General features: G+C 37.1%; 1 protein-coding gene across 6 annotated transcripts in view; it reads left to right on the top strand.

Annotated features, from left to right (window-relative positions):
- Nucleotides 1–20,349, top strand: part of EYA4 (EYA transcriptional coactivator and phosphatase 4) — a 157,318-nt gene extending 136,969 nt beyond the window's left edge. For 5 of the 6 annotated variants that reach the window (XM_062570896.1, XM_062570893.1, XM_062570897.1 and 2 more), the window contains 7 exons: nt 5,020–5,109; nt 11,732–11,790; nt 11,898–12,058; nt 14,328–14,442; nt 15,306–15,427; nt 17,715–17,815; nt 19,445–20,349. In XM_062570896.1, the coding sequence (XP_062426880.1) occupies nt 5,020–5,109; nt 11,732–11,790; nt 11,898–12,058; nt 14,328–14,442; nt 15,306–15,427; nt 17,715–17,815; nt 19,445–19,525 (729 nt within the window). In that variant the 3' untranslated portion in view covers nt 19,526–20,349. Of the gene's footprint in view, nt 1–5,019; nt 5,110–11,731; nt 11,791–11,897; nt 12,059–14,327; nt 14,443–15,305; nt 15,428–17,574; nt 17,676–17,714; nt 17,816–19,444 lie in introns of all 6 variants that reach the window. The other variant, XM_062570892.1, reaches the window with a different exon arrangement.
- Nucleotides 20,350–26,621: the final 6,272 nt, after the last annotated feature.

The following is a 26,621-nucleotide window of genomic DNA, read 5'->3' as shown; positions in this document are numbered from 1 at the left end:
CAGATTTGACTAGAGATTGGTCAATGAATCACTTTAAAAAATCAAAATATAAAACTTACCAGAGGAAGACTCTCTGTCTGACTGTTTCCTACCTGTAGGTGCTTCTGTCAGACTTCGGTGTAGTGGTTATTTTATTGGGCTGGTCAGAGCTAATACAAATAAAACATAAAAACTACATCTGTGTAAGGTTCCAGGTAACTGTTCTCTTTCCCAGGAGTAAGAGTGCGTTTATCATCGTTCATCTCATTTGTTCGTGTTCTTCATACTTTATAGAACTAGTACATTCTATTTTTAATTATTTCCTGCATTAAAAACTATGAACATCAGCATTTGAGCTGTTACATTTGACTTGTGTGACTGATAATGGTTTTTGCAGCTGAGCACCAGTTGGCAGATACAGTTTTCTATAATGCTGAACTCTTAATTAAGAATTTGTTGCTATAACAGGAGATGTATTAGGAAACTACCATCATCTGTTAAAGGTTATGAGGTACCTTCTTATTCCCTGTGAACAGTGTATATTCTTTGTTCCATTATATTCCAGCTGTTCTCACTGATTTAAGGTGATTACACTGAAGTTTTGTCTTCCTCAGAGCATTTACATTTCTAATATTAAGAAACCATTTATTTCTCCAAGATCAACTCAGCAATCAAGGATGGCCAGATAAATGCCATGACTCAAGGCAAAAAAGAATGAAAGTCTCTCATGACAATAGAAGGGTGAAAATGTGATCTCCAGGTGCAAAAATCAAAACAAATAAATGCTTGATGATTGCATTTTGACATTTTTGATGGAAGAGCTAATGACAAGAAGTTGCCAGGAAGGTTGCTTTAACCTTGTACACTGCTTTGGAAAGGGCCCAGAAGCTTGCTATTGCTCACACTGTGCTTGTCCAGTCATTAAACAGAAAAGCTTTGTCACCATTAGGGCCCAGGATGACACTCCCAAATTCACTCATAAATGTGCTTTTGTCCCCCCCCCCCCCCATATTAATATTATATTTTTCATGACCTCCAAGTGTACTCTCCATTCACTCCCTGATTGTCTAAGGCCTCAGTCTGTTTTCCTTCTGGAGAGCGTAGAGCAGAAACTCCGTGAGGGGTATGTGAGTTTTCCTTTATCAGCTACTAGATACAGCTATTACAAGATGTATTCTCTGCCTCCGTTGCTGCCTTCATGACAATCTCTGGGGAACGAACATCCCTTACAAGGGCATGAAAACTGAACTTAAATCTGAGATTCCTGCCTAATGTAGGGAAGTATCTGTAAGCTAAAAGTGTTAGTGTTTAACTTCAGCATTTCTACTTTTTCCAGAAGATCCTGCTGTTTTAAGTCTGTTCAGGACAGTCACCCATTGAAAATCTGGTCTCACAGTATTTTTCACCTATTTTGCTTGTTTTCTTGCATGTTTGTTCTAAAGGTTTCATGTATATGCATCCAGTCAAACTGAAACCGTCAGTCTACTTGCCTGTTTATCTCCTGAGATTTTATATAGACTACTTTGTTCTGTTTGTATTTTTTTACAAAAAAATGAAATGATTTTAGACATACTTTGCTGAAACCTGACCTTCTCAGATGATACTAAATAATTTCTTCCACTAATGGATACAGAGCTTTAGGAGCTTTACTAGAGGCACTGACATGCTTTCCTCTTTGTCAAAACATAAAAATATTGGTCCTCCTAGGTTATTTTTACCTAGTCTCCCAGGAGGCATTCCAGTGGATGGACCAGTCTAGTACAGACATCAAGAGACACAGAGTCTGGCTCCAATTCAGTGCCTTCATACTAATGTAACTAAAGTCATTTGTATTTTGGTATACGGAAGTGCTGTAGCTGATCTTGACTACTTTGCATGCTAGTAATATCTGACTAAATATCATGCTCTGAGGGCCAAAGAATTGTGCTTTTTTATTCAGCAAATCACCTGGGGAAAACTTCTAGATTATTATTATTATTATTATTATTATTATTATTATTATTATTATTATTTCCTCTTTGTGTGTGCTTTTTGTGGAGTAGCACAAAATACCATTTTGGCAGAAGTTCAGTCCGCCTTTTATTCAGTTTCTCTTCTTGCTGTGCTCAAATCTGTATCAGCTGCACATGTTTCTTGCTTTCTTCGCAACACTCAGTTCTTTGTGCCACTTGTGTCAGTCTGCTAGTTCTGCTTCAAGTTGAAAGGCAGTGAAATAGCGATCGTGATTTTCTTCCACATTCTGCAAACGTTACGAAACCACTAGCCTCTGACAAATCTGCTTGCTCTATCTGTTTCTGTATGTGAAGAGGTGTACTTAAATGGCAAGAGCTGGAACTTGATGTCTAATACTTTGTTAAACAGTTGCAGTGCAAGTTTGGGCAAACTTATTAAAGGAAGAATTGTTTGTGCCCTGGAAATTCAATTCCAGTGACTCTTTTTAACAGAAGTTATGGTTTATTTCATTTTGCATATAGTACATAACAATATTTCACACTTGCCTATGTCAAAACTGAGACATAGGAAATCTCATTTTAACAGTTACAAAGTTATGCATAGCTGGTTACACAAATAATACTAATAAGAAAATCATAAAAGCTTTGTCACATTCATGTCTTTCAACTATACAAGGCAAGGCAGGAAATTGTGATACATAGTTGGTAGTTTCTATTAAAATAAATCAAATTATAATGGAATATGTTATAGCATATTTCCACATTTAAGTCTGCTTCTACCCAGGAAGGAGGAAAAGGAGCTGAGATTCAAAAGTCTAAGGTCCAGTCTTGAAAACATTCCAGTGAATAACTTAACTCACATAAATAAAAATGAGTTACCACCTGTGCATAAAGTTAAGCACATGCCTTTGTGTTCATAAGATTGAGGTAAAAAGCATATTGCATATTCTCTTTACTGCATGGTATGAAGAGGAAAAAAGTCTTAATTTACTGGGCACCAAAAAAACTGCAAGAGAAAGGAGAAAGAAAAACATATTTGTACGCAATGACATTTTGATAAAAGAAAAAAGCTTGATGAGGAATCTCATGAGTCCAGAGTTTTTTATGATTTGTGCTGTAAGTATGTGGGATTTTACAGATCTGTTAATGTGTTTTCCGTAATCATTCCCTTGGAAAGTAAATCTTTGCACTTGCTGCACCCTTCACCCAAATAGCTTTAGATCCAGTAAACATGGTTACAGAAGACATAGGAGACCAAGTTATTTTACTGTGCACTATGGTTTTTGCTTCTGAAAAGTAGCCTGGACTAGTTCAAAGGTCAACATAAAAATATTCCCTTTCACTGTCACTGACAGAGATTTGGGTCTAACTTTGGATCAATACAATTTCTTACATACTATTCTCCCCTTCAAATCAGACTTTTTCATGAGCAAGGGTCAAAATAAGTCTATGTTTCAGATTTTACTATTAGTTTTTAAGTGCTCCAGGGCAGGAACCATCTTTTATTCTGTTTTTGCAAAGCCCTGAAATAGGAGATGCCTGATCCTGATTGGGAAGCCTTTGATCATAATACTAACAAATGATCATTTGAGGGTTTGTGCGATTTTGTTGCCAGATGAGAACTTTAAGTCTTTTAATCTGAAGGTATTTAAGACAGGATTTCTGAAAACTCACTAGTGTCAATCAGAGTTTAAATTATGAAATACATGTTTTTTTTTTCTTATTTTAATGAGAAGAGGATCAAATCTACTTTATAAGAAGAGTACTGCAGTAACTAATGTAAAAAAATGTTAACTGAACCGCACAAGCTCCGGCCTGATCAAGGTAGTAGAATACCTAGTTTCCAGGTGTCAACTGAGTATCAGAAACTGTCCAGGTGTGCGTTCGTATCCTAAACAAATGTAAGGTAATATAGCTTAGCTTGACTGCTTTCCTAGCAAACATAGCAAAGTCAAATTAATTACCTCGCATTTGTTGTACACTAAATGCTCTTAAGACAAACTGTTATTGCAGAGCAGTACATTTGTGATAATTTGCTGGGGTAGAATGATTTGATAGAGCATGTGAAAGCCCAACTACAAATAGATAAAAAATTTGAATGGAATCTCATCCAAGGGGAAGAATCCTATATTTAATAAATTAAGGAATGATCTCTAAACAATGAAACAAGCTGACGTATGTTTTGTCATTACTGTGGACCACTTAAGGAATGATGCCATAGATTGCAGACAAGCTGAAGAACACTTAGAAGAACATCTACTGGTACTTTGTACCTGTACTGCCTGCAATTAGGTTGTAAGAGAGCCTAGAAGTTTATCAGTGAATGTTTGCAGGAACAGAGGAATAAATATTGAGACTGGGAAAGACCATGAGCAGGGATTGAGGATACATTCTGGATCAGCAGAAAGTTTAAGAAAGAACTGATTTAGGCAAAAGCATAGGTAAGACAGGGATGATTAATCTAAAGTGAAACTCAGTTTGAGGAGAGGGACAAAGATTCAGACTGGCTTTTATATTTTTGTAAAGCAGCACATTAGAAATTGAAAAGGCCTCTTAAATGTCTTCCTATCACAGCGTAGGATAATCACCTATAAAGTAATTTCTGCCAGTCTTAGTTCATGACTCATTTTTTTTCCTATTAATTGATGGTTAAGATATTTACATATTTTTATAAAAGGCTCGGGAATGAAAAATGTTATATATTCTTCTTATAATAAATAATATATACTATAACAAACATTTGCTTTCTTACATATATCTCTTGTGAGAAATTCCTTCCCCGTTTACAGCCTTAATATTTATGCAGGTTTGCATATGACTGTTAGGTTTCCTCTTTGTCATAGTTTAGCCAGGCTGTAATTGCCTCAACTTGAAATGGTGTTTCAACATCTCCAGCTCTCCGAATGTTCTCACACTGGTTCCGCAGCCTCTTCTTGTAGCTTTATATTAAAATAACCTAATACTGAAAGGATTTTGCAGATGTTGCAGGGTTAATTTTTCAAAACACTTCTTGTACAGGAGCTTTTAAAGTAATTGTGACATACCTTAAAGGTAATTAAGTAGCTAACCTTGTTTTCTGTTTCTTAAGGATCCTCCAATGGCAGTGACCCTTGGCCTGCGAATGGAAGAAATGATTTTTAATCTTGCTGATACTCATTTATTTTTTAACGACTTGGAGGTAAGAATCAAAGAAACATTAACACTACTACATCTGAATTTTCACCACAGTTGTTTCCCTCTGCATTCATGTTTGCTTAGTGTGCTTAGTCTGAGCAATGGAGAAATCTGCTTCATGAGACCTCAGTCAGACTCTAATCAGACAGAGGTTATCTAGGTAGCAATGATTTTCTGTGGTGCCATGGTCCTTCCATGAAACTAGGGGAAGGGGGGAATCTGCAAACTACCCTTTCCTCTTTGTAGCACAGATCTTTGATCTGAGGCCATCTTATTTTCAGTTGGATTTAGAGTTGTCTGCTGTCATTTCCAGGAGAGGGACCTATGTATCTCCCATTCTTTCTCTTGAAGTTCTGAGAGTTCATTTGCTTTCAGTGGATGGTATCATCTGACCGTGAGTGACTACATTCTTCTCTTGCCAGTCTTGAGTAGCCTTCTGCCTCTCCCCCATTTTGTGCTCAAAGGAAGAATACTCTTCATTCACTTTAAAGAATGCAACATCAAGAGAACTGTAACTGTAGGAATTATCTCATCATTGATGTCTCTAATGTCATAGAAACTGAGGATGCAGGCTGAGGACACAGGTTCCTTCTGATCATCAGGTCAAAAACCTGCCATTAGAATAGTAGAGTTTGTGTGCAGGTTGTCATCTCCCCCTCTCCACCCTCTGCAGAATGCTCTGAAGTTAAAATGCGAGATTCCAGGCAGGAATGGCACATTCTGAAAATAGATATTGTACTCTTCAGTTGATGGTGTTTCTTCATCTTTGTTTCTCCTTCCAGATTACAAGGGGAAATATGAACACAAGTTCCCATCCTAAACTTCTGATCTGGCAGACTTTCAAGAATAGTGTCATGGACTGATAATATCGATCTTTTTAGTTGCCCATATTTTCTTCCTGGGGTAACCAGGTGACCACATGTAATGTCATGTGCATTTTGACATTAGTCAGAAAAGGGAGAGACCTCTTCCTAGGGAGCGACCACTATGGATTGCTCATCTGTTAAAATCACACAGATAGACTGCCCAAGTGACAGCTCTCTGGGAAGTAGACCCATCAGCAATGCTTTAGAATCATTTTGTTTCAGTCCTGGAGTCCAGATCTCTTAATGTGGAATGTGACAGTCTTACAACTGTGCTTATTTCTTTATTTATTTTGTGGAATAGGCAATGGATGAAAAAACAGCTCTCAAATTAAACTAGAGGATTTTCAGACCTTCTCCTGCTCTGAATCAATTGTTTTCCTACTCAGAGTAGATCACAGTTTTCCGTCCGTGGACAGATACTTTGCCAGTAACCACAACTGGAAGACTTGGAGATTTTATTTAAAATGCCAGAGAAAGGTGTCTGATGAGTGATTGGAGAAAAAGAGGATAAATTAGGTTTTTCCATCCGCTGGGCCCTGGATTTTTCTGTTCCTTTTTAGCCATAGGCGGTAGGAAAATCAGAAGGTGCCAGGCTGAAGCTGTCTTTACTGTCCCTTGCAGACCTCATTTAGCCTCAGCTCTTTTCAGGTCAGGAAACTAGCATCTGCTTCACCCTATACCTGAGCTGCACTTCCTCTTTTCAGTGGCAGAAACACAAGAAGTTAAAACCCAGGATATGCCTCAGCCAGTCGGTGTTTTATTGCAGTCTTAGTGAGTCATGGCTTGACAATGCAAGAGCATTGGGTGAATGTTCTGTTTTCTGGTGCCCTGTACCAGGGATAGATTCCAAATCAATTTTTCAAAGCGTTGCTTAAATTTCTTTTTAACAGACCTTTGCCCCAGCACGCTCATATTTCATGTGGCACCCAATGAACTTTAAGCCCTTCAGTAATATGTGCCCAGATTTCTTCAAGCTTGTGCTGTGTTCAAGTGGAAGAGTTCAGCAAAATGGAACTTTGCCCTCTTTACGTATCTCTTTATTTTCACTTGTGGCTGCTGAAGCTTCATTCCTTTCTCACATTATTTATTTATATTTTTGGTAGATCCAGCCCCAGCAGTCAAAGGTCAGTTAAAAATCTGGATCATCACATGTTGTATATTCTTAATAGGGTTCTTTTAATATCCTGTCCAGAAATTAATACTCCAGCTCATTCCAGAACTTGAACAGTATCCAGTTTTCAGTTTTAGATAAATCGAAAAATTCTACTTGGGGACGTTCTTTGAGAATGTGATACCTCAATCAGTTTGATTTGATTAAAACCAGTTTCTGTAGGCAGTTAAGTATTTTATAAACTGGAATTCCACATTGTTTCAAAACCAACTCTATTACAAGATTACCAAAGCTTCCAAAGTTCTTGTTCTGAGCTGCATGCACAAATTCTGGCATATACTAGAAGACCAAAAAGTTTCTATGTTCTTGGCAAATAAGATATAAAAATGCTTTTGTACTTAGGAACATAGCGTCCTATGCCAAAATACATAGAGGCATCCTTTTACTATGCAGATGAGTAAATCTGTCTGTTTAAATATTTTCAGAGCACAAGGACATTTCTAAGCGCTGAATATTACAGTGGATCTGCATGATGACTGTCAGGGATTCTGAGAATTTGCTGTATCCTTCTCCAATTCTTGTTTTGTGTTTCTCTCTCTCTCTCTTTCCCCTGCACCTCTCCCCCCAAAATGAGGAGGTAGTCTACAATGTAACAACAGGATGCTGAGCTATTTACAATCATGACCATCAAGACACAAGGCCTTTAGTTCTTACTAGAAGAAGTGAGATGGGCTTTTATTCAGTACACAAATTACTTATCCTTTCATCACCTTACTTTTCTGAAATGCTGAGCCATCCCCATCCCATGTGGTCTGTGTTGCTTTCATCTACCCACAATAAACCATGCAGGTCTGGACATGATACCTCTAAGAGATCAGTGAAGCCATATTCCTGTAATGTTGACTCCAGTCACTAAGTCCTCTAAGCTGTCTTTTTTTCCCTCTCTCTTCCTTGGTTATAAGCACTACATACCAAGGGCTAGTAATAACAACCAAGTTACTGAAAGTTATCACATACAAAAATAAAGCTTTCCTTCCTTTATGCAAATATGTCATATTACAATGACTGCTGATGCAGGAATTCCAATCTTTTGAGACATTCTCTGCTGACCTACTAACCTATGTTCTAATCAGGCAAGCTGCAGTTTTATTTGAGAGTAGGCTGTTCTCCAGCTATTTCATTCTCAGTGTATAAATTTTAGTTAGCTTGAGAAGTATCACTTGGGAGAGTAATTGGTATTTTGCCATGAAAATAAAAGTCTTGTGCTCTAGAAAGTTTGTGTGCCTAAGCAATGTGTAGGGGATGGGACTAAGTTCAGTAATAACATCCAGAGTAATACATTCTGTTCTCCACCAGGTCAGAAATAAAATGAATCATTTTTTCTCTATTTCAGTATTAATTTTAGGACAGCTTTTAGAAAGTTGGTAGGACATACTATATGCACACCCGCAAAACGATCAGCATCTACAAAATGCAAGCAGTAATTAGGACATGAGTTTTTCTACCGCCATTATCCTCCTGTACTCTCTAGAGCAATGAAGAAAAGCATATTTATTTAAAATGAACTGAATTACATTTTCATTTTTATGGGAAGTCTAGCATATTTAAAATAAGATTTTATAATTGTTTTTTTTTTTCTCATTAGGAAATGAAAATGAGTGAGAAAAATAAGTTTAAATAACTCTCAAAATTTGGGAAGCATGTCAAACCAGTTTTAACAGAGGCTGAAACATATATGTTAAATGAGTAGTTCTGTGTAGCCTGAGAAGGCATAGTTCTGAATATCTGCTCTGTAGTAGCATTTTTGTTTTCACTGCAGTGAGTCAGTGTTTTTACTGGATAATGAAATTGCCATTCCAGGAGGATAATTTTATGGATGATTTGTTGATTCTGTACTCTCACATTTTCAGGCTCTAAAACTTCCTGCAAAAAATTGACTGCACTCAGATATTATTTAAATTAGCATTGCTTCAAACAAAAAACAGTTATCATACTTAAAATATATTTGCTTTTACTGAGCACAGAGAAAATGAATATGTCTTTCTTAGTTTTGACCTTGCACAGCCAGTGACCCATGGTGACATGAGTGTAAGCCAGCACTGTAGTTGTGAATGGTACTTTACCTTAGCATTTAAATTGAGAGAGAGCTTGTTTTCCTTCTTCTGCAAAACTATTTGGTCTCACTTACAAGCAAATTCAGATCTAGTGTTGTGCCACCAGTTTCCTGTTTCTTTTGGGAAAAGGAGAGAACTGTCTCAAATCTGACCAAACCATCTGCTCAGTTTTACAAAGCTGCCTTTTCTTTTTGGAAGTTTGCTCACCCTAGATAAGTGAATTTGTAAAATGCAAATATTTTACTTGAAGTAGATGAAACAAATAGAAAACAAAATGAAACAAAGAGCAGTGGACACATTAGCTTGCTGTTGTTCAAGAAATGTGTACTGCTAGACTGTTGAGTGGATGTGGATATTGAGTAGGTCCAAAAGGAGAAGCGGAGGAAGAAAAAGGAGAAAGGTGGAGAATGCTGTTGGTTTTGATCCACCCTAGATGAGTGTTAACTAAGTAACTTTATTGCAGGAACAAGAGTCAAGTAATCAGAATTCTTGAGTCAATGAGGAAAATGGGAGACAAAAGAGTAAAAGTAAACAGCTAAGGCTTTGCCACCCACGGCAGAACTGTTATCTGGTATTTTCAAGGCTGAAGCAATATAGCTGAATGACTTAACTAAACCCAAAGAACTGCAGACACTCATTTTTATCCATGAGGGCTTCTGTATGTTCTCCATGTACTTAGTACTTGTTGAGATCCACAGGACTGATTCTTAAACTTTTAAAATTTTCTGATGTTTTGACCAGTCCCATTGAAACAAGATATTGCTCAGATACTGTAAAATACTGAGTTATAATTTGTCCCAAAGGGGCTGATTTTTGAGTTCCTGTGCTCTACTGGGTGTAGTTGTATTTTTTTTCAGGAGAATAAATAATAAACAAAAATAAAGAAACAAACCTTTTTATATCAACTGTCACTTCCCTTTATCTTTTTTTTCCTCTCTTACTTATATCCAAATTCAGCTTCTTTAAAATGTTCCACAGCTCAAAATAATCTACTCCTCAGATATAATCTAAAATGTATTTTATTTCTCTAGTGGGGAGAAGAGTGGTTAATTTCTGTTCCTCAAGGTGCAGTTGTTCCATGCCTGTCTCAGTAGATTAAGCCAGATGAGCAGAATTTGGCCGCTCAGTCTTTTAGTCTTGATACAGGATTTTATATTATAATTGCTTGTATTAAAGTGACATGTATTTATTTATCCACAAATTGCTAATCTGTTTTTTTTTTAACAAAATTACTTCATGTGGATAAAAACTTAGTGAATTTTCATTCAGTGCAAAGTAAACAAAACTTTGGAGTCAAAATGGTATTTCCCAAATTCATATTGATTCTGTTTTCCCTGAATAAACTCTAGGAAATTGTGGTATATACATTTGGAAATCACTCCCTTGCTCGGATTTGTCCTTTTTCTGGACAGCTTAGCACTAGTGCTAGACTGAGATTTGAAACATAGACCAACATACCTCTACATATCACAGAGATTCTGACCTAAGTGTAGCTAGTCAGCAGCTGTATTTGAAGTAAGTGACCCAGATAACACTTTATTTGAAGCTTTAAACTGTGCATTTGGAAAATTCAGCCCCACTTTGTCCTAGTGATTAAATTATTGAAAACAACATAGTGAGTCATTTTTAAATGTCTTTGAATTTTTTCATAAATTAAATTATGAATATGGTAACAACAGCTATTCTAAATACTAAAAAAACCCAACAGCAACAACAAAAAACACTTACACAGGAAAGTAAAATCTCCAGACATTGGATTTCAGGTGTGTCTTTGAGTTAAGATGTTAATTCTAACAGCTGCAGAAAATGATAATACAATGCCTACAAGACTTCTTTATATTTACCATTGCATGGTGGCTTGAATTACTTATTTACTATTGCTTCTCCCAGTATTTTCCTGTCTTTCTGCTAACCAATGTGCAGAAAGGAATATGTGATAGGTATGAACTTACAAAAACATTTTGGAGGGTTGTTAAATTTTCAGTGTATCTTGTAGATCCCTAGAATTACTTGCAGTCCTTCTGAAACCAGGAAATAGTGACTTCTCAGAGACTAATCGATTCTTTGAGATTTTCCAGCCAGAGGCACTTGGATAAATCAAGACAAGAATCTGATGAGCATTCACACTCCTAGAGACTTAATATAAATTACATGCCTTTTGAGATTCATCATTACTAGTTTTCAGAGAGTGGGGAAATACGGTTTATTTTGAAATACTTGTACACTAGAGAGACTCTAAGAGAGGGCTGATAAATATTGGCTTTTTAAATTAAAAATAATTTTTATCTCAGATCACTCTGAAATAACATAATATGCTTTTCTGAAGACCAGTTTTCACTCATAATTTGTGTAGAGTAGAAAGAGTTGAAGTTTCTATTGTTTTGAAGAGATTGATGTGGTATGAGGCTGTGAGCATACATATACTGCCATCTCCTGGTGCAGTTAGTGGCCTGCAAAGATCATTTCTTCAACATCTGTACTGAGCACATGGTAGTCATAGTCTCTTGAAATAAGCTATCATTTTTTTTCCAACAGGAATGTGATCAAGTTCATATAGATGATGTTTCTTCTGATGATAATGGGCAAGACCTAAGGTAAGATCAAATGATTGTCTCAACATTTTTTTCTTCAAAGATTAAATAAATTGAGCATTTACAGGAATACATTATATTTATTTTTACTGTATTTTGGGTGTTTGCAGTACCTACAGTTTTGCAACTGATGGCTTCCATGCAGCTGCAAGTAGTGCAAACCTTTGTCTGCCAACAGGTGTAAGAGGAGGGGTTGACTGGATGAGGAAGCTGGCTTTCCGTTACAGAAGAGTAAAAGAGTTGTATAATACTTACAAGAACAACATAGGAGGTGAGTTTAAGGAACACATTTTTGTCAAAAGCAAATTACTGATTATCAATACTGAACAGGTTAAGCCGGATGGTAATGAACTCATGCCAAGTGAATGTGCCTTGGAAGCCATTTTGTGAATAGAAAATTAAGTGATTGGACCTTCTACTGCTGACAGTTACAGGAATGACAGGTCCTACATAGTGCTCTTGTGCAGGAGAATCAGAAATGGGGAATCAGAGCAGAGTTCATTTAACATGCAGAAAGCCCATTTTTCTTCCTTCAGACCCAGCTCAGATCATACCTCCTACCGACTTACTGGCTGAGTCACTTACCTTGCCTAAAATAAATTAACTATAAAATAACTCCATAGCTAACACAGTTAATTGTGTTAGCAAGAAAATCCCAACTTTATTTGAGAAGAGAGCTTTTTATTGTTGTTTTCACTCCTGGACATCTCAGTGCCGGCATGTTTTTAGGAAGTCACAGGAGCAGAACTGAAGGAATATGTTCTGGAGAGTTGTATTTGAATTGTAGAGGCAACCCTCTTTTGAAGAGGGGAGTATGTCAACTGACTACTTAAAGAAGAGATTGAGAGAGCAAAGGATACTTACAGGTCTTCAGACATTTCTACAGCCACATTTGAGGTTGAGAAAAAGCCAGCCCAACTAGAGAGTGGTTCAAGGGAACTCTCTCCCATTCTGTAGCATGGACTTTTTCAACTCAGTTGAAATTTATTTCAGAGAAGCCTGAAACTCAAAGTATAGCTCACTTGCAGAAAAAACAGTTAGGTGTGCTCTTAGCAGTTTCTGCAGTTTTTCAGAAATGGAAAACAGTATTGCTAATAATATGGACACTGAATTTGTCACTGCCTTAATCATTTTATTCAATAGGTAAATCTGAATTATATATTTTCACTTTTACTGGTTCAAAGTCTTCTCTTGTCACAGGATGAAGCAATAATAGAGATGGTTAGATTTTACTTACTCTGAAACTTGGTGACTTGAGTCCCTGAAAAGTGAATGATAGTCCCCAAAGAAACTTCCCTGCACTACCCTGCCCTGCCCTGGCCTTCCTTGCTGTCATGAATGGAGTCTTTATGCATAAAGAACACATGAACCAGTCTTACAAGTTTACTGTGTTTCTGTGGGACATCTCTTCAAGCATCTAGGATTCTGAAGCATTTCTGAAGCATTTTTATACATTGCATAAAAGCTTTAACACTGATAAGAGCTTATGTCAGAGAGCACAGCATAGAGAACACATCAATAGGAAGCATCATTGCAAAGACATACTACAGTTATGCGTTGGTACATTGTGTTAAGATTTTTATTGTCCCTCACAAATCGTAGTTCTGAAATATATTCCACTTGGACAAGTGGCAATAAGTTCCTTCATGCATCCTCCACTCATTAGCCTTTATAATAATATTTTTATTATGTATTTAACTCATAATTTCAAAATAGCAATCAGAAGCCAACATAAGACTAGGTCAAACTAGGAGTTTTTAGGTCACTTTGTTTCAGATTTTTGAAAATGGTCATGGAAACACAGGATGTGAAAGAGGAGAGGGATGCTAAAGATCCCTCACTGTGCCTACTTGCCTGGTCTTCCAGGGGCATATGTAAATTTAAAATAGTTCGGTTATAAAGAAGTCAGGGCTCTCTAGCTTTTGACAATGTGTGTTGTACAGACATTTCAGGGCTATAATTTGTAAGTACTACAAAAGGAATTACCATTAGTAACTAGAGCAGGAAGTAAAGAGCAAGAAAATAAATGCTGTATTTTCACATACCTAACCTGAGATTTGTGTATAAAATGAGCCATCAGCAGGGCAGTTATAAGCATATACAGATATTAGAAGAAGAAGTTTATTCTCAAGTTCCTTGTTCTCTATGAGTGTCTCTACCTATCATCTTCATGGCACGATCCCCTTGTCAATGCCTCTGATAATTGGAGGGTAAGGTGTATGTAAGAATTTATTTTGAAAAACATGTTCTTCAGAGAGGTACACTTAAAAATATGGTAAAGGAGGCTGAATATATGAAAAAATCAGATGACTACTTATTAGCTATCTATAATACTCTCTGACATTGCTTGATAAAATGATGTTACAAGACTGCAAACAAAGCAAAGAGCAATTTATGGAGCTTTGAAGAGAACAAAGTTTTTCTCTTTGCTGTTTTTTCAAATTCTAGTGGAATTTAAAATAGAAACAATCACTGCAAAATCTGTAAATTCCAGCTAGAACAGAATTTAATTTTTTTTTCTCGATTTTTTTACATAAAAGGTCTCCTTGGTCCTGCTAAAAGAGATGCATGGTTGCAATTAAGAGCAGAGATTGAAGCTCTAACAGATTCCTGGCTAACAAATGCACTTAAATCATTGTCTATTATCAGCACAAGGTACGTATTTGAGTCTACTGTAAAACTTTAATTTTTAACATGTAATGACTTTTTTGACATTTTAGATTATAAGATACTAGTACCTCTATAGAACAGAACAGGTCATCATTTTTAGATAAATTGAAGGAAAAATTCTGTGGAAATTGTATTCAGTAATTGCAGCATTTATTGGAGATTGTATGAAGTGGCTTTTAAGATGTGGTAAATGGTAAATGTTATTTTTTTAGAACTCTGAGCCAGCCTTTAAATTACTGTTCTGTGGGCAGCATCCTCTGAACTCCAAATATGTTTTATTTTTCAATGCTTGTGCCTAGTCATAGTGGTACCTACACATAATACTGCTCCCAAAACACAAAATCATTTTCCTTCTGTTGGAAGGAAATCATACCAAATGAATTGGTATGATTAAGCATATATGTTAGTTTTTAGAATAGCAAATATTTATGTATCAGGAGAGTAACAAATGATCTTTTCACTTCTTCCTAAAACTTTGAATTGGCTAGTAATTACTGGCAAGTAATTGCCAGCTTGAAAAACATACTGTCAAGCCTTGGGATGCCTATTTTCAAAAGTAATCAGTGATGTTCGACGTCTGCATTTTAGTGGACTCATCTTCAGGGTTCTCATTTTCATAAAGCAGTGTGGAATACTTCCTACTGATCAGACCTCCATGTTTATATAAAGGATAGGAAAAGATAAGATGTTTCCAAAAGTTTCTTCTACCTTTTTCTGGATGTGATGGTGCTAAGTAGTGCAGCAGTGTAAGTGAAAGTAAATGCTGAAGAATGCTAAATTAGCTCTCATCAGCTATGTTATCACATCAGCATTTGGGAAATGGATTTAAACTGCTTTTCTCATTTTAGGAGTAACTGTGTAAATGTGTTGGTAACAACAACCCAGCTTATTCCAGCACTTGCAAAAGTCCTACTATACAGCTTAGGAGGAGCTTTTCCTATTGAAAATATTTACAGTGCAACCAAAATAGGTAAGAAAATAATACTTTCATCCAATCAGACTGCATTGCATTGCATTATCAGTAATATTTTGCCAGTAATGGATGGATTCAAAATCACTTTCCTGACACCCATGTTGTTAGTTTTAAGAGCTACCTATTGCATATATTTAGATTTGCTTTTATCAGTAATAGGAATCCAAATTCAGCATATTTCATATGAAGCCTAAAGGATTAAAGGCTCCAGTACTAGACCTCTCTTAAAAACCTCTCATAGTACAGAAAAAATGTGGAGAGGAACAAAGAAACGAGTTTTATTAATTAAAATCTAAACTGAGTTTTCTTTAGAATAGTCTCTGGTTTGACCTTCAGCTTTACATAAGCTAGGCCACAGCTTCACAAGCTTTTCCTGGAAGCATGATACATTAGTAATGATAATGACAACAGTTACGAGCAGGAGCCATGCTGGTGGATACCACAACGGCAGTTCCCTGTCTTATTGGTAACTGTTTACCTCTTTGAAGGGGCTTGTGTATCACAGTTTAGGAATTCATGGTTTTGAAATCACATCCAAAATTCTCCTGTAAACTAAGAAATATCACCATTGGCAGATTTTGTGATGTATCATTTATTGATTTAGGAATGTGTAATTTCTGTATCCATATCATCTTACGTACACTAGTGTGTGACAGCATTGACAGAGTATTTGAATATATTTCCTAAATGATTTTTACGAGTGAAAAAACAGTGCATATTCTAACAATATCAGGAAAGTCAATTACCTCAAATATCCTTTAATGAGCTGTAGTTCTTTTATAGACAGAAATTCTTCAAATGTTTTAAAAAATTTGCATCAAGGTGGAAGTATCCTAAAGATTACATGATATTAACCAGCCTGTGGAACGAATGTCATATATCTTACAGCCTGTGTATTTTGGATTCAGGTATTAAGATTATGCTCAGACCACAGGAAGGAGCATAGCATAGGAATAGTGCCAACATCACAGAAGGGGGTGGGAAGTAAAGCACTATTTCTGGAAGCCATTGAAGGAATTCTGCACCAGAAATTCCTTCTGGGAACAACATGGCCAATGTTACAATCCTGTCAGGAAAACAATAAACTCTGCTGGGTACCAGCTCTCTTTCTACTCTTTGTCTTGGTGATCTCTGCACTGCACTGGGCACAGGACTGTAACTGTGACTATTATTTACACACAGTGAAATCTGATCCTTATTCGGATCAGTTAACGCACACAATGCTTTCCTAATCATAAACCTCTTTTTGTGAACTATCTGAAGAAAAACAAGAGGAGCACAATAAGAATCAGAGATCTAGAAATCATGAGCTTGTGAGAAGAGACTGAAAAACCTGGGGGGAGGCATAGTAACAGTCTTAAGGTATCTAAAAAACTATTGCAGAGAGGAAAGAAGTAATCTTTCTCTATGTTGATGGAAGGTAAGACAATAACTGATGGTTTCACTGCAACAAGGCATGCGTAGCTTGGATATCAAAGAGAAATTTCCTAATGGTAAAGGTTAATTAAACGTGAGAATTGCTTGTAGAAGTTGTGATATCATCAACATCAGAATATTTTTAGAATAACTTCCAAAGCATTTGCTAGGTAAAACTGAACCTGCAGTAGGAGATCAGCTAGGTGACTTCTTGTGGTCCTTTTCAATCCTACTTACTTTTGTTGTTACTGTCTTAGCCTCCTTTCTTCCATATTCCTGTATAAGAGAAATATTCCATGGAAGTCCCACTGAAAACTGCTATCTGTTTTGCTTATCCATTGTTTTTTGACCATTTTTTCCATTGCTGCATTTGTCATTGCTGCAGATACATTGAAGTAAAGTTGCTGCTTCTGTTGAAAAAATATCATCATACTAATAGGGAATCATGGAATTCAATTATTCATTCAATGACCTATTAATTTTTTACAGTGTTGGTAATTCCTTTATTTAGTAGCTTTCTGTAACTCTTAACATAGACATACAGTTTTAGAGGAAGTGGCTTATTGTCACCAAGGGAATTCATTGCTTCTCACCAGTTTTAGCTCTAAATCCCAAGGCTGAGAGCTATAAGAAAGTAGTAGTAATAATGCCTTACCACTGCACTAATCCTTTATAGACTTTCACCGTAACTTACTTGATAGCTTAACAAATAGTGCATTGTTTTTCAGGCAAAGAGAGCTGTTTTGAGCGTATAGTGTCCAGATTTGGCACTAACATAACTTATGTTGTGATTGGAGATGGCCGAGATGAGGAGCATGCAGCTAATCAGGTAACTTCATTCTGAACTTTTATCTCATTTATCTTCCAGGAAAAGAAAGTTGCTTTGAACGAATAATGCAAAGGTTTGGCAGAAAAGTAGTATATGTTGTAATTGGGGATGGTGTAGAAGAAGAACAGGCAGCAAAAAAGGTAACCTGTCTCATGAAATGTTGGTGTGATATGTAGCTACTAATGCAAGCCTTCCTGTTTGCATTTCTGTTGGTGTTGCGCAATGGCAGAATGACAAATGATGTCAGTCTTCAAATGCAAGGCAACAAGAGCATGATGAGACCAACACTTACAGTAAAATGAACCATTTGGATTCTAGCATTTTATTTCAGTTTGGAAATAAAAATTGCAAAATTATTTATAAAATAAATGAAAACTGGTTGGGGCAAAATGTCTAATTAACTAAAAGCAAAGTAAACCTAAAAAGATGACACAGCAAGAGCTAAGAAATGATAGTTGGGTAGTAGTTTTCTTTAAAGGGTGAAATCGGGGATGTTTCAAGAGAGGTGTTACAGAGAATGTGGAAAAATATCAAAAGGATAGTGCAAATTTTTGGTAACATAAACAGAGATCTGCAGTTTACTGAAGAAAATGTGGTGAGCGTATGGTTTACTTCAAGAAATACATATCTGCAAAATTAAAAAGGACATAATGTACATACTGTGCACCAGATTGGGTTTTGTAAAAAAGATTTGATTCCTTAGAATTACTCAGTTTTCTCAAGTTAAAAATTCAATGGAAGCTCACCAGATAAGCTTTAAGTGTTCAGAAACAGATAAAATTGGTACTAATTTGAGAGCTATACTTCCTGGTATAATTCCTGGAAGTGTGCAGAAACTGAAAACTTTTGCCTCAGGCCTTCTGTACAGGACAAGTGACATAAATGTTTTTGTGCTAGGAACTGCAGAATTCAATGCCCTTTTAGTATTAAGTGATCTTTACAATGTAGTTGTAATGGAAACAAAATGCAAACAACCAAAATGCTCATTCCAAGTGGTTCTTTAATACAGGTATATTACTGGTGATGGGTCTTTTATAGTTTGTGCTAAACAAAGGTGATTGGATTGTGTACTTTCCAATTTGGCATGCTTTTTTCTTAATGGTAGCTATATTGCATGAACAGATACAGAATCATAGGGATGGATAAACCCAATACCTTACAAATAGATCTGAACAGAATGGGGAAGTTTTTTTTTTATTCCATTCTAGATAATTGCTGAAGGAGAATAGTGCATTTGTCTGCTTGTCTCACAGACACTGATGCTGTCTGCAACACAAATTATCTTTTTCTAAAACTAGTGATATGTTGTTTTCTCCCTAAAAGAGATTTTCTTTTTCCCTCCTTGGAAAAAAATGTAATTCAATTTTACTTCAAGGTGTTGTAAGTGAGGCCTCCTTTAATGAAAGCCTTATAACCCTTTAAATGGTCATTCCATCTTCTGCAAAGTATAGCAAGTGGAGCAGAAACAGAGATTTCCTACTGGTGCTCCACTGTATGGAATTCCATGCTTAAGAAAAAGCAAACAGCCCTCTGTAAGTAATGAGTTCTTTCCAAAGAAACTAGTAGGAAAGACTATTTACATTCAGTCAAAGAAATAAGCTCAGATCTATTTTGGTCTGATTTTTGTCAGTATCTTACTAGCAAAAATCAATCCAGAAACACAATGGTGTAAAATATGTGGTTGCAAGTTGACCAGATGTGTGTCAGATACCACCCTATGCCGCAGTGTTCATTTTTCCTCACCTTTTCTCCCCTTCTAACAAACACAGCACAACATGCCTTTCTGGAGGATATCCAGTCATTCGGACCTCTTGGCTCTCCATCAAGCACTGGAACTAGAGTATTTGTAACTGTGTTCTAAAGTTGGCGCTCCTTTTATATATATATATATATTTCAAGTACACTGAATTTTTATGTGTGATTCAATGCCTCTGGCTTTACACATATGAATTGTCTTAAGAAGGGAAGAAATACTTGGAATTAAAAATTCCAAATTGAAGAATTCAGATTACTGAATGGAGTTATGAAATGTTAGTGCTACGTAAGGAAGCTCTATGGTCTTATATATGCAACGTTTTTAAATGAATTAAAACTGTGGAGGTTGCTGGTACATACCAAATGAGCCCTGACAGGAGAGAACAGAGGACTCGAACTGGCAAAGCACCAACATGCGTTTTCCAACCGACATTCCTCAAAGTGGGATATATTCTCAGCACTGAGGTTTGAACCAGACTTTAGCCTACCTAACCCAGAAAATCTGAATTGGAATGCACTCAGACTGTATAATGACAATCCTGTCTAGTCCTGTAATTTGTGTAAATTATTGATGAAAATAATTTACTGTGACTTTATTAGCAGCTGATTTTGGAAGTGGATGCAATTTTTCTTTCTTTCGGGGGGGGGAGGGAGAGGGTTATATAATATTGTCTCTTTTATAAGTTTGGCAAACAGAATGTGCATAATGATGTGTTGTGCCTTAAAGAGAAGACTGTGTTTGTGTGTTATAATGTAATTTTGGTTAAAAACTATGTAGATAAACAAAAAAAACTCTTTGTGATAATTTTTGACATGACCAAATTTCAAATTCAAAGTAATCAAAGAGCAGGACTGCACCAAAGCGTTTAAGTATTTGTTGCAGTAAGAAAAAAATAATAAAGGAAAGTTTGTGTTTTTATTTGGATTCTGAATAATTCCACTGATTGTTTGAGGCAAGTTAAGACAATATTGGGAGATTGATACTGGGGACCGTGAACTTCAAAGCTAAGAAAAGTGTTTAACACCTTCAACATCATTTCTTGATTCCCCAATGAGAGAACTAAGAGCCATATTCATAAATTACTTAGTCCACTGAAAGCCGTAGAGCGAGTGCATCTGCTATATATGAAAGAGCAAATTCCCCTCCAGCAGACAAAGGTATTTAGAATGTGCTAGTGGCATTACTGAAAGGTGAAAACGCAATGTTACTAAGCACAAATAGGGGATAAAACTTTAGGAAGGAAAACTTTACTAAAGACTCTCTTACCAGTCAGATGTACAAATTATACATGAGTTGTTGAAATTGCTGACATGGTGGCATTGGCCTTTTCAGGAGCACAGTCCTTTCTGGTAAAGATAACAGCGTTCTGATAGCTTTTCCATTCTATTCCACATAAACGTGTCTTCAGGGTTGGGCCGGTCTTTTTTTTTTTTTTTTTTTTTTTTTTTTCCCATCTGTTTTTGAGTGGACAAGACTGTTACACAGGAGCTTACCCCAAGTGTTTTTGAAATTTAAGTAGCAGGCCAGGCATCTGAGGAAAGGACAGGGGATTTTTGTGAAGAAATATTGAGAAATATATTCCCTTAATTTCAGCCGTTTCTAATCACACAATGATAATTACCCCTGGAGTTTTTAGCCTGCTACCCTCCAGCTTTGGAAAGTGCACAAGGTGCGTGTTGTACACAGGGTCCCCAGCACTCCACATTCAGTTGTGAAACAACTGCAAAACAGCTACAAGTGGGGCATCTTTCATTGGAGAGAATGGAAACTGCTTTTTGACTTTTCATGCTATAAGTAGAGACGCCTGAGGTTCTTGTGTGCTCTGAATGTAAAAAGATATTGGCAGGAGAGGATGGGAAATGTAAGCTCCAGGATGCCTACACAAGCACCGCAGTAGTCAGTACTGGAGAGGAGTTCTCCAGTGGCTGCAAAGCCGCCACATTTCTAGTTACCAGGTAGTAAGCAAATTTCATCTTTGTTTAAACTCTAGATTATGGTCAAAGGGGGTTCGTAGGTGAAAGCCTGGAGCCACTGAAAATCCAAGGCAAAACTCCTTTATAATTTAATAATTTTTTTTTTGCTCTATTGGAATTGGATATACAAATCACCACACAACTAACTAATGATGATTTGCTTTTGCTGAGCAGTGTGCAACTGTCACGCATGACTTGCTTCATACAAAACCATGATATACCAGCTACTTGGGTGAGAGATTTGTGTGTCCAACAAGTAAAAATTATGTACCTTTTTTATATTTACAGTACCTGTCTAGACGAATTTGGCCTAACAACACATTTTCCATAAAAAGTTGTTGTATAAGCTTTTTATAATATTTTACCTGGGAAAAAGGTGATTCTACTGGAATTGCAAAAAAAGGTTAAACAAAGCCCTCCTCAAGCTCTGGCATGGTAACATTGCATAAGAATCTTAACATAGAAGTTGTTACAAAACAAAAAATTTGTTACGGTGAATTAGCTTATTTTTCTTTTTTTAAAAAACAAGTGATAGTGTTATTCAAATGCATGAAGCAATATTATTTCTCAGTTATTTTTTCAGCTTTTCAGAGTTCTTTTCCAAATCAGATCTAAGAACAAACAACAGCCCAGAAGCAATCACCAGATTTTATAAAAAGTTTGCAGTGCCTTCATTGAAGTTGTACCTAACTCTCTTGGTGGCAGATATGGCTCAATTAATAATATATTGGACTTCCAGAGATGGGATGGAGGCAAAAAGGAGGGAAGTTTTGCAGAGCATGACAAAGTTCTGATTTTAACTTGGATTTTAGGTGCTACTGTAGTAGAAGTTAATAATAATCCACAGAAATTTACATCAAAAGAAATTTCAAGGATCTAGCTCTAGGACTTTTGCAGTACTCAAATTTGAAGTTACAGAGCACAAATAATCTCTTGCTGAGAAAAAAAAATGGTGCATATCTTTTAATAAAACTTTGTAGTACACACCTGCCTCATAGAGAGCAATTACTCTGGTAAATTTTCCTGAATGAAGAGTATAGATGAAAAAATAACCAAGGCAGAGATACAGTCAGGTCTGTCCAGATAGGCGTCGGTAAATTAAACTGAAGGTTGGTCATTTTGGCATTGAGTGCATTTTAATTCAACAGTATATTAACCAGAAACTGCCTTCCCTTCAGCCTCTCCTCAACAACCAAGATGGAGCACAATATCATGTTTGCAAGTATTTTGTGCAAATGAGGTATAGAATATGATGCCTTTTGCTGAGACTGTAGCAGTTTTCAGTCAGGACAGTACTTAAACATTAGGCATTTGAATAGTCAGCTTGCAGAAACAAGTAACAGCGTGATTGCAGTCACAGAGTAATATCTTACATAAATATGAGATAATGCCATGCAGTTCAGTATATCAATAAAACAGGAAAGCAAAAACTAAAAATGACACTTCTTTTTAGACACCTATGCAGGCAGCTAGCTCTCTGAACCATTTCATTAGAATCCAACGTGAGCAACAGGATTTGCATCTAAAGCAGATACAAAGTATGTTCCAGTGTAAGCGTTCACAAGGGGGGTGAGGCCAAATCAAAATCCTATATACAAGCACACTTCATCCTGGCGCAAGTGAAATCCTGCAGCCAATAAGAACCACTGAGTATGTGGAGAATATAGATTTGGCCCACAACAGGAAGACTGTAGATTTTCACTGTGAGGTTAGATCCACATCCAGGGTTTTGGTTCAAAGGTCATCTCTACAGAATTGGTATAAAGCATATGCTTTAAATGAATATGGTATTTAGTATCTCTAAAGAGGAATTGAAGTGACATGAGCCAAAATCCCAGCTATAGCAGCATTTTGGAAATACAGTTGAAGCCAAGGGTCTCTGTTGTGTATTAGCAAATTATAGTTTACTGGGGCCTACATAATTTAAGAAAATGTAAATTAAAATTAAAGCTTGTAAAAATATGTACATCTTTACTATTTCGCAATAAATACACTTGGAAATGTCATTTTTCTGCACTATACCATGTTGTAAGATGTTTGGTTTGTGGTTGAAACCCTCAGTACACAACATCTGTTATGGGAACTGAGCGAGACCTTGGACTCCTTTGAAGTACGTCCATGCCTGTCTTTGTGAACCCCGCAAGGAGCAACCCTGTGTTCTTGAGGTTTGGTACAGACTGGTTCATGTGTGCATTTGTATGGCACAGCCTCTAGAGGGAGTTGCCCTCTGGGCTGCAACAAGGTTTCCTTATCGAGAGAGCTAGTTGGTTTGCTCCAGATCACAGCCTGCTGTGGTCCTTGGGGCAAAACACAGAACAAAACAATCGATCTAGACACACTTTTCATAAGCATATTACTTTAAATTCCCTTACTAATTTACTTACTAGTATTATGCTAATATCCTTCTTACAGACAAGTAGCTCAAAACATGAGTTGTTCAGAGACAGAGCAAGATACTAAACAACAAGCAGCAATTTTGGTCAAAACTCAGTGTTCAGAAACTTTCCACTCTGTAAGTGTCTTTGGGTTTTTGCTTCGAAGGAAGCAATGCCTCTAAAATGTGTTTGCGCCATATGTGTGGCGCTTCAAAAATGGGGCCACAAGACTGTTAGCAGACAAAGATGCCACATTACAGTCTTAGAAATAACATTGCAAGTGGCAGAGCTTTGGTAACCACAGCTCTTTAACTACAAGGGACAGATTATACACTGAAGGATTTTTTTCCCCCAGGAGTTGGGTAGATTAAAGCATGTCTGTTACAAAGATAAGTATTCTCTATATAAAGACAACAAAGTAATGAGAAAGACACCATTTTCTCTGATAAACTGTTTGGACCTTTACATTAAAAGCTTTTGCCCAAGTTACAGCACATCATTAGCCTCATTTCTCACTGCTGATTCCGAGAAATTCAATGCTCTACATCATTTTAATAAGACCTGCACATGAAGATTCCCAGCATTGAACTACAGTAAAAGCATAATACTGATAGCAGGTACTCCATGTGCAGAAATAGCAGGTGCAGAAATAACTCTTCCTCACTACCTATAGTGGATCCTAATTTCCAAAAGAAAACTAAGCAGAAATTCATAATAGTATTATGTCTTATGTGTCTCTTGCATTGTTTGCCAAGGTATTACGATCATTAGGGCATGCACGTCTAAGATATTTACTTGTTTGATCCATCTTCCTTTCTCCCAAACAAATCATGGATTCTGAAACATTTTGCAAATGTTTATAAATCTGGGGGAATTGTTTCAATTGCCAAAAGCCCAGACAGTAGGAATAATGCTGCAAAAATCAAAACAGCTCAGTAGTTTGTGTTTATGTGTTAGTTTCTCTAGCAGCTTCAAAGCTTGGTTTTTCCAAAAACTGAGCCTCTGACCTGGAACCACTAGTAAAAATGGACAAAGGATTTTTTTTTTCTCCATTTAGGAAGAAGAGGGAAAAATAAAAGATCAAATAGTGGCACAAATTGATTTCTAGGTTAGGCAAGAACAGAAAGTCATTTGTCACACAAGGTGACATTTGTCAAATTTACCGGGTGAATTAGTTGCCAAAAATCCATCTAAAGATGGATTATTAGAAATTCATGTATGTACTTCAATAGACATGAAGCAAGAGAGCAGAGGAGCACAATGATCATGGATTTAACTGAACTAGATCATATCAAGGAGGCGCCTGACAGTATCAGGAAGTTCCACCTGAACGTGAGGGGGAATTTCTTCACTGTGAGAGTGGCAGAGCACTGGCCCAGGTTGCCCAGAGAAGTTGTGGAGTCTCCTTCTCTGGAGATGTTCGAAACCTGCGTGGATGCAACCCTGTCTAACATGCTCTAGGTGACCCTGCTGAGTGGGGAGGTTGGACTAGATGATCTCTGGAGGTCCCTTCCAACCTTACTGATTCTATGATTCTATGATTCTAGACTTTATTTTTTTCTTGTATGCTGTCAGTGTTGAGGAAAACAAAGTGCAACAGAGCAGCAGATGGAAAGTGATTCATGTTTCCTAGGGTACTACACAACCTACTGTGTCCTTCACATGAAAGTGCATATTTTTTCTATGAAGCGGTGCAACTAGAGCTTTGGGGGAAATAAAACTTGTTTACTCATTGAAAACAGAATGTTTGATGGTGCTCTACACACTAATGCTGGTGAATGGAACATTTCTAGTCCTATTTAGAGAAAGAGAGATTACATCCCTACAGATCAGTTAGAAAAAGAAAGACCAAGCCACTGGAGGAGTCTGGTGATTGCCGCTTTCAGCTGGGATATTGAGTCCCTGATTTTTTCCACCTCCTACTGTACTGCTGGCTAGTCTGGATTAGGATCTTCTTGGTTTGTAGACTTGTAAGGTCCTTGTTTTGTCTTAGTGATCGAGAATATTTCTGAAAACAAAAATTCTGAAAGTGAAGGATAAGAAGAAATTAAGAAAAAGTCCTTCCTTACCCAGCACATCTGTTGTGAAGGATTTGGGAAATAATTGGAAAACTTCCTGGAAAAGCAATTGAGACTTTGTGGTTAGTTGGTTGGTTGCAAGGTGAGAGGAGGCAGATGAGACCAGCAATCAGAATGTTTAGTTTCCCTGGAACAGTGGTCGAGTCTCCCCTGTGTTACAGCACAGGCCTGGCTTGTGTCCTCTGTGCCCTGAACCCTTAATCCATCCACCCTGCACTGCCCCTTCTGTGCCACCAGTTCTGGTCTACAAGTTTTTGCAGGCTGATTTTTATACTTGTTTCCTCACTCTTGCTACAGTTTGCTCATCACAACTAGAGTCCATTGCCATCTGTGAAGCTACTGGGATTCAAAATAGCTTTTAAAAGAGTAGCAGCTCCTTTTAGAGGTTCCCAGCTGTGTTGCACTATGTGTGTCACAGAGGTGAGCAAGTCCCTGCCACCCTGCTTCTCTGCCCACAGGGGATACCAGGTACCAAGGTCATACAAAAGAGAGATGCACACATGCAGGATCAAGCCATAAGGAGCATCTCACTCAGAAAGGCTGCTCTCCTTTCAAGGGCAGTGCTGCGTACACCTCTCTCTGCCACTCTTATTCATAGCCAGCACCATATGGAGCAATGATCTCTCTTGAAAGAGCAGGCAGGCGGGAGAGGATGCTACATGCACTTGCACAACAGCAGGATGCAAGGCAAGCAGCCTTATCCTTGCGGGGGGTGGGGAAGGGGGGGTGTAGAAGCAGAAATTAACAGTGAAGGCTTTTCCACT

The sequence above is a fragment of the Rhea pennata genome, chromosome 3 (genome assembly GCF_028389875.1).
Source record: "Rhea pennata isolate bPtePen1 chromosome 3, bPtePen1.pri, whole genome shotgun sequence".
NCBI lineage: Eukaryota > Metazoa > Chordata > Aves > Rheiformes > Rheidae > Rhea > Rhea pennata.
Note: the sequence above shows the minus strand (reverse complement) of the source record. Positions and strands in the feature narration are given on the sequence as shown.